Raw genomic sequence first — 8,951 nt, 5'->3', positions numbered from 1 at the left:
TAAGGTCTTCTGAGGAACAATAACATGTTCCATTTTATTTTATTATTATTTTACCAGCCAGAACTGAGTCTCAAAGTTATTGTTCAATTAAAAACATTCCATCTTCTGTTTGGAGTACAGTATTTTGATTTCCTTTTAGTAATAGAAATATCTAACAAATGGATGCCAAATTCATCTAAGGCCTTTTGTAAAATCATTTAAGCCAGAAATTCCACCTTAAAAAATAAAAATACTCTTTCCTTATGAGGAATAGAAAGAAACATGGAAAGTTTACAAAGAAAAAAACAATCAAATACTATATGTTGGGTAAGGGAGAGCAACCATCCCATTTGTCCTAGCTGAGCCCAGCTACGTTCTGACTTGTGATCTGCTCCCAGCCACATGAGTCAGTCCAGCCAAGATCAGCATAAGAACCACTCAGCCAATCTACAGAAAGCAATTTATGCGAGAAGCATAATCTCTTAGTATAGTTAAGTGGATCCTATGCTTTTACACTAAAAACAAAAGAATCCTTACCTCAAATTGTAAAAAGCAAAACACAAATTACATAGAGATTAGATATCAAAATTTAAAAAATTAAATAATGAAAATAGAAGATAATTTGGGAGTAATTTCTCAACTTTCAATTAGGAAAAGCCTTCTTAATCAGAAAAGAAACTCAGAAGCAATTATGAATAAAATAAGTAGATTTGGATTCATTAAAATGGAAAAATTCTCAATGACTCCAATTAATGAAGTGAAAAAAATTAAATATATTATAGCACATATGATAGATGATAGCTATAAAATCTGAGAGAAAAATGGGTAAAATAAACACTAAGTTCACAGAAAATGAAATGCAAAGGGCCAAGGAATATTAGGAAAGATGCTCAACCACAAAGAGCTAGGGTAATAAAATTTAAATAAAAAAATAAGATTAATAAAAAATAGGTGAGTCAAGATATCAAGAAACATATTTTCTCATATATCTTCGTTATAAATATGTATTTTGACAACCTTCCGGAAAGCAATTTATCGGACTTTGTTAAAATTGAAAATAAGCAAAATACTTAGGGAAATCTATTCTATAGCTATAGATATACCAGTATGTAAGGTAATATTTATAAGAATATTAATTTATCATTTATTTGTTAATTGACTAATTTCTTGAGTGCATAAAAGAGGATTCTGTTCTCTATAGAATGTAGATTTTATTTGGAGAAAGTAAATATGGAAGCAAAGAAAGGAAAAAAATAATTTTGGTTGATAGTGTTATTTGGAGAAAAAAGATAATTAAGTAAATTAAAATTGTAGAAGACAGCAAGATATAATTTTTATAAAAATTCAAAAACAAGCATACATAAAATTTGGAATAGAAAAAGTCTAGGGGTGAAATTATGGGTGCTATATTATTTTTTTCTTCTATTTTTCTGTAGTATAAAATTTGCTATAAGCAGCGCATATTATATTTTTAATGAAAAATACCATTAAAATAAATGAATTGTTTTTCAAAATAGCTTTTAGTAAAATTCTGTCAAAATATGCTGTTATGTAGCTGTGGTTGCTATCTCTTACTATTGTCTGTCATAAGCACACCTTTGAGGAGCTTTAGCCACTCAGAGCACTAAGTGAGAAGATTCTGTCTGCTTCCCATCCCAAAAGAAGAAATAAAGACTCATGCTAACTAACCCCAAGTGGACTAGGCCAGGATGATCTCTTGGCATAGGCTGAACAGCATAGAGCTGACAATGAATAAAAGAACACACAGGTTAGTAATTTTTTCAGTGGCTTTTTGACAATTTTATGGGATCATGTCCACTCAGAGGAAGAGAAAATTGGCAGGCACCTACTTGTCAAACAGTAGTTAGGAAGAAATCTAAATAAACTGGTTGCCAAAACATAGTTTTGGGAAGGAAGCTTTCATCAGCCTTAATGAATTATGTCTTGGTTTCATTTTCCTTCTTTGTCATAATTTTTAGTCTTCCTCTTTTGTTCATGGAAATCCTGAAAACTAAGCCAATAATTCTGAAAGCCTTATCAACACTTCTATGTGTCTTATGCTTTGCAAAATTTTATTTCTAGAGATTCAACCAAGACCTCTTTGACAAGCTTCATTCTGTGTGCTCAGTGAAAATTGACAGACCCAACAGAAGGCTACAAACTGACAAGGAGTTATAATAGTAGCAAGCCCAATCATTTGCACTGTCCATCAGTGATATTATCAGTATCCCAGAGATTACTGAAATTTCTTTGTAGACAGTAGAAAGCTAACTACAGATCCTGATTGAAAAGACCTCTCTAAGGAGCACTTGTCCTTGTCTAGAATGGTTGCTCATATAAGTTCCATTTGGTTTATAAGACCCATTTGCTCAATGAATATTTATTAAATACCTGCTTCCTGCCAGATGTTTTCATCAAGGGATAGACAATGGTAAACAAGAGGGACGACAAGATTCCTGCTCTTACAAATCTTACAGTGTGAGAAAGACAATAAGGAAGTAAATAGCGGAATTTCAGATAACAAGGGAAAACAGTTACCTATCGTGTGTATCATGGTAGTCAAGGAAAGCTACTCTGAGGTGACATTTGAATAGAACTGAAAGGTGAGAAAGTGTAACATGTAGTCTAAAGAAAGATGTTCCAGGTAGAGAGTACCTAAGGTAGGATCTTGACATGACTGAAAATCAGCAAGATTCAGGTCCATTCCTTCGTTTTTAGTGAGAAGTTCTAATTCTTCCATCATGCAATGACCCAATCCTTATAATAGCACTTATCTCTGTGATTCGTCTGCATCGCATCATAACACCACTTATCTTTGAAAAGCTGAGATGCTTGCTCTACACTTAAGACTCAGCTTCTTCAGGCCAGGGGCCTTGTCCTGTGCTTCTTGATATACCAAAATTAAAAACAGTACTCTCATGTAACAAGCATTCAATAAACACTCACCAATGATCATGAACTGTTGTAAATGACCTGTGCTGTTGTCATGTCTTCAAGGAATCACCAGCATATAGACGGTACACTATTTAAAGTAATGAGACTGGGTAAGATCGTCTAGGGAGAGAATAGAAAGAAGTGTAAGTATATAATGGTCATGTCTTAATATTTATTAAAATTCTCTTTGTGTTTAGTTAGGTCTAAGATTTGTTTCACATGCCTTTTTCTACAGGCAACTATGACATTTTGAGAAATAGTCTTACTATAATATCTTTCTTCGTATTATTACTTTAAACTGTTTGAACTCATTTTTGGAAAATGTTTAGCAATCTACAATTCTCCTTAATATTATGTTTAAGATTCAATCATGGCCTATCCTAGGCTTAGAAAGATCTGTACAATATTTGAAGTTTTCTCAAGATTGTCTATATGTCCCAGTTTTTCACACATTCAGAAATCCTGATTCTTCAAAATGTAAAATGCTGTAGGTTGGCTAAATGAATGGGCTGCCATCAGCTATTTGTTCATATTAACAATGAGAGAGACTGACTTTCATAAGAAATAAAGAAAGGCCTATCTCAAGATCCTCTGGCCCTTTCTCTAATCCTCCCTTGCCCTCAGAACTTTTGCAGCTTTTCCACAAAGTAGGAACATATTTTAATGCCAAAAAGTATTAGGACAAAGATACATAAATGTCAACAAAACCTGTAGTATTTATTATGTGAGAGGGATAAATCAAGGAAAAAAATGGGGTATGGAAATAGAGCCAGTTATAAAGCTAAAAAAAAAAGAGCACAAGTGAGCTATAAATTTGGCTCAGCTTTCTAGTAGCCAACATGAGAAGAATCTTCTACCCAATATACTGTGTCCATTTACAGGACATTGATTTATTTTTGGGACTATCACCATAAATAAATTTTTCTCTGAGATCTCATAATCTATGTGGTAATATTTTTTGCACCTGGGAGAAATTTTAAGGATGGACTTGGTAAGAGGGCGGGCTTCTCAACCCTGCTACGACAGAGGTAAGGTTTAGTTGAAACAAAATCTTTCTAGGTTAAAGAATGTATGCAAATTATTGATGCAGGTAATTTTATTCCCCTACTGTATCTCAGTTCTTTGAGGTTAGGATTTGCTTACCTATCACAGAATTGTTAGGTAGTTGGTGTTTATTAAAGAATTCGATTAATGAATGCTTCATCGATGCCTCTCTGCTCTCCAGCACCATAAACCTATATATAGCCCAAATGGCAGAGTTCACCTACTTTTGCTGCTATGTTGAGGATTCAGTTTCCTAAGGACCTCAGAAAGAGCACCACATTTGATCAGCTCTGTTAGGGAAATAGGTACAGGGGTGTTTCAATGACTGCTTACTATCTGTCAGTCTTGAGATCCTATATGCTGAAGGTGGCCTTTTAAGATCTTTAGATCTCCAATAAGATTTCCTTAAATAAGAATTTTTCTCGCTTTCCTTCATTCATCAAAAGATAGAAACTGCTGTCATCCAATCCGGAGGTATGTACTTTTTTAAAATTAAAGTACACAAGGTTAATGTAATTAAAAATCGATTTTTGTTTGTTTGGGGTAAGGGATTGAATGCCTTGTGTTCAACTGTCAAGAATTAGCTATGGATGCTTAGGTGAATTCTTCGGTATCTGTGTAACTTTTCTCAGTATGTAAAGATAATTACCTGCCCTCCCTAACACCTACACCATCCCAGTCTTTATCTCATTATTGTTCATCCATTTTACTTTCTGGTTTATCCTATGAACATACCTATTTGGAGGCAGAAACTGTTTTGTTGGTTTGTATCCTAAGTGCTTATCACAGTGTTACATTGTTTACTCAATAAAATGTCCATTGGTCCAGTGAATTAATGGAAATATTTGTGAAGTTTCACAGTGCTAAATAAATACAAGCTATTCAAGGAAGGCAGGTAGAACTTCGCCATTGTGTTTCTCTCCTTCGGGCTGGTAAATCCTTCCCGCGGCTCAGACAGCCCTAAGTTATCAGTACCAGTTCATACAGAGATTAGATAGTGCCTGGATGTCCATGCGTCTCACACTCTCATCCTTCTGGAAGTGTCCTCACAGCAAAGGACTTGGGCTTCCTTTGGATCATCTGGTGTTCAATGTCACACATTGCTTGTCATATACGGCCATGCTGATACTGTCAAACAAGACCTGTAAGAAAACCAAAATGTTGCATATTTATTCTGTGGCATATTTTGTATGTGTCCAGTTGCTCCGGGTTTGCATACTATTTTTCCATAATCACAACTGCCAGGAGATACTGAGATCTTATGATGTTCCAGACACTACACGCTTACATGAATTAACTCATTGTTTCCTCACATTTCTATGGAGAAGTTTCTATTGTTATCCCCAATTTGTATGAGAGCACTAGAGAAAAATAGGTATTTTGCCCATGGTCACATAGAGTGGTAGAGTCTTGGATTCTGCATGAGCTGTCTGGCTTCAGCATCCAAGCTTTTAACCACTTTGCAATGCTGCCTCTTGACTAATTGCTTTAGTAGCTTTATTTCTATAATTCATTTTTCTTTTGGGAAACAGTAACGGTAAGAATTTTAAAGCTTCCTTTGCTTAATTATGAAATACTTACCTTTTACTTCTATAGCTATCCAAAGTTATAACTGGTGTTCTCTTTGTGTGCTTATGCTGGTAATGAAAACTCTATAGTATTCATATATTTAAAAAACATATTTTAAAAAAATGAAATTTGGAAGATGGCTTTGTTTTCCCATACAGCAAAGCGATTATTATAGCAAGCTAAAAAATATATATATCAGAAACCTACTTAAAACCACACAATAAAATTCTAAATAAATGTTCAACTTAAAATATAGTTGACCCTAAAAAACGGAGCTATTTTATACCTCTACCTTAAACCAGGCATAGTTTGCTATGACTCTACCCACTTACAGAGGCTGTTAAGTATCTTGACATCAAAATGGTGACAAGTATAACTTCATTGCTTGTTACTCAAGGATCTTGTAAAGTCTGATTTTGGACTTTTATGTTTCCCTTCATAATGGCAGATCTCATGTATTAACATCAAATTTTAGCAAATTAGTTATAATACTTAAGTACTTTAATATGCTATGAATCATAGCAGAAAACTCGTATAAACGAGTATTTCAGAAGCTCAGCTTTTCACGTTTTCTATTAGCATACAAAAGCTAATAGTATGAAAAAGCCACACACTAGGCAGTTTGAATTACTCTGAAGTTATATTCTGAAGGGGTTTTAACACTTTCTTAAGATCTGACAATTTAAAAAGCAAAAAGCATTATAACAGTACACGACTTCTTACTTGATCTATAAAAATAGAATGCCAATGTTTTATTTGCCACAGGGATAAAGGAGGGAAACATTGTGAAATAAATTTGATAAAATGACTCACGCTTCATTACAAATGATTTTCCTAAATTCACAACTTTCACATTTGGCTGAGCTAAAAAGAAAGAAACACACACTAAAAAAGGAACTTTTTCTTGATGTAAGTAGGCCAAGTCACATGACCCACCTAAATAAGGGAGTTTTGGAGAATGAGTGAACTTTTCTCTCTGGGAGAATATTTTCCTTAATTTAGTGAGAGTAAATAATTAACCCATGGTGATAAACAAGCCCTTGAGTGAAGTCCTGAAATGTCCTCTATCAGCCTGTTACATTAAATTACCCAAAAATGTATTATGGAACATACAGAAAACATTTTCTTAGTTGTCTTAATAGTAAAGAAAAAAAAACTCCATACCACTTCACTGTCTTTCTGGTCCTTTTTTCCTAAAAGTACCTTCTAGATTCCTTAGGCTGTACAATTACGTATAGTCTATTTTACTAAATGGTGTAATGTGTTCATCAACTTTAGCACCCTATGGAAGTGTAATGAGAACAGGATTATCTAAACTGCTTCCTCATTCTCCTCACCCTCATTATAGTAAAGTGAATTTTAAAAACCGTGAGGAAAAAGTGCAGTAGCCCAGAGGCAACGGAGAAGGCGGGGAATTCAGAGAATGAGACACTACGGTTCTAGAGAGATAATAAAGTTATATTAGAAATTTATGGAGTCTAAACTCTTTTTTACCCCTCTTCCTGCCTTCTGACTTGGATAAGGTGTGAGGTGTCAGGTAAGTGCATGGAGCATTCATAATCGGATATATTTATTCCGTATTTTTTTTCCTGTGAAATGAAAAAAAAAAAAATAGAACTACAAGTGCTTGGTACCACATGTTTTGCGGCTTAAAAGCCTAGTAATAAACACGCTGTTTCCGTCGTTGGGGGCATCGGGATCACTTTTTTAATAAATATCGCCAGAAGAATGAATCTCCAAGGGAGCCTGAAGTCACTCTCCCTCCCCAGGAGCCATGAGGTAAAAGGGAGACAGAAGATAATGCCCCCTACTTGCAGATGGGCTCTCCCTTTCTCTTCCGACCCGCCTCCGCCTCTACCATGGGGGTCTGGCCGCCCTGGGAGTTGGGAGAAAAGGCAACGCTCAGTCCTCCATGGCAAAGTCTTTGGTCTTTTCCTCCTGGTCGCCCACTTTGTAGCGGAGCTGCACGCGCAGGAGACGGTGGTTGTCTCGGGAGGGCAGCAGTGTGATCTCTCCGGAGATGTCCGTATCTTGCTCCACTTGCACAGGCTCGTTCAGGTAGAGGAGCGCCTGCTTCCAGTGCGTGACCGGGTGAAAAGGCGAGGTGGAAAGCACCAGGGGTTTCTCCGTGTCCCCTCCGGGGAAGGTCACCTGGAACCAGATGGCAAAGCCGTGCATGGGTGCCGAGCCGTAGCAGCTGAAGCGGAAGCGTCCCCCTACCCCAGCCTCCAGCTCCTGCTCCAGGCCGGCGCGGGCCAGTTCCAGCTGAGCAAAGCACTGCGGCTGGGCTAGCACATCCTCGCCCGACAGGTCCTGCACCACGATTTCCGAGTGGCCCATAATGCAGCGCGTGGCGAAGCTCTCCAGGCAGCTCATGTCCACACCATAGAGCTGCTTCACCTGGCTCCAGAAGCCTAAACGCAACTCCAGCATCTGGTCACTGATGGGCGCCACGAAGAGCTCGGCAGAAGCCGGCAATAGAAGACCGCCCTCCTTTAGCCACTTGGTTCGTGCGTGGAGCACAGAGCTCAGCATGGACTCATGCAGGAGTCCGTAGCCCATCCACTCGCTCACGATGACATCCACCTGCTCCGGCAACTCCACCGTCTCCACCGGCCCCGGCAGGACGTGCACCTGATCTTCCAGCCCGTTAAGCCGCACCACCTCTCGGGCCTGTTGCCAGATGGCGCTGGCCTCCACCGCGTACACGCGCCGGGCCCCTGCCTGGGCACAGAAGATGCTAAGAATGCCGGTGCCCGCGCCCACGTCCAGCACCGTCTTGCCACGCAGTGCTGCCCAGTTACGCAGGATGCCCAGGCGGTAGGCATCGGTGCGGACGCGGTCCGCGATCATCTCCTCGTGGACGGATATGTCCGAGTAGCACTCGTAGTACAGCTGGTCCCGCTCCCGCCTACTTCTCCGGGGTCGCAGCAGGAGGGCCGCCTCCGCCTGCTCTCCGCCATCTTTCTCTTCTACTCCCTCCCCTCCGCCGCCGCCCCCCGACTCAAGCTTTCTTTTCTTGGGCTGCGACATCTTGGCGGCTCGGACTAACTCCCGGCGGGCGTTGCGCGGCTTCGGCTCCAAGAAACAGGGGCTTCTGGGATTTGTAGTGCGCGCTCGCGTCCCCACTTATTGAAGGGTTATCAAGACAGTACCCAGCGTTTCCCGGGAGGTCTACTCTTTTACCTGCTCTTTTAGTGTCCTGGGAACCCTTTCCCACTTAACGATACTCGCATCGTATGATTCTTTACGTCCCCCTTCCCTTAGACGTCGATCCTCTTGCTTTCACTCCCTTCCTAAAGTGGACACTCCCACTTTAAAAATCCACGTTTTGTCTTTTCTGCTCAACTTCCACTTTTTATCCCATCGAACCATCTGGGCGGCACCCTTCACACATTAGCTTCTCACCTGGACAGTTGCAATTT

The 8,951-nt window shown here is 39.1% G+C and overlaps 1 protein-coding gene across 1 annotated transcript; it reads right to left on the bottom strand.

Moving 5' to 3' along the window:
* Positions 1-5,762: 5,762 nt before the first annotated feature.
* PRMT6 (protein arginine methyltransferase 6) lies at positions 5,763-8,617 on the bottom strand. Its single transcript, XM_039841021.1, has one exon. It carries the CDS (start codon positions 8,557-8,559, stop codon positions 7,429-7,431), a length of 1,131 nt encoding a protein of 376 aa, XP_039696955.1. The 5' UTR covers positions 8,560-8,617; the 3' UTR covers positions 5,763-7,428.
* Between the last annotated feature and the right edge of the window lie 334 nt (positions 8,618-8,951).

This window comes from Pteropus medius, unplaced genomic scaffold (genome assembly GCF_902729225.1).
Source record: "Pteropus medius unplaced genomic scaffold, Ma_sr-lr_union100, whole genome shotgun sequence".
In the NCBI taxonomy this organism is placed as follows: domain Eukaryota; kingdom Metazoa; phylum Chordata; class Mammalia; order Chiroptera; family Pteropodidae; genus Pteropus; species Pteropus medius.
The sequence above is the reverse complement of the archived record's forward strand: the minus strand, read 5'-3'. Positions and strand labels throughout refer to the sequence as shown.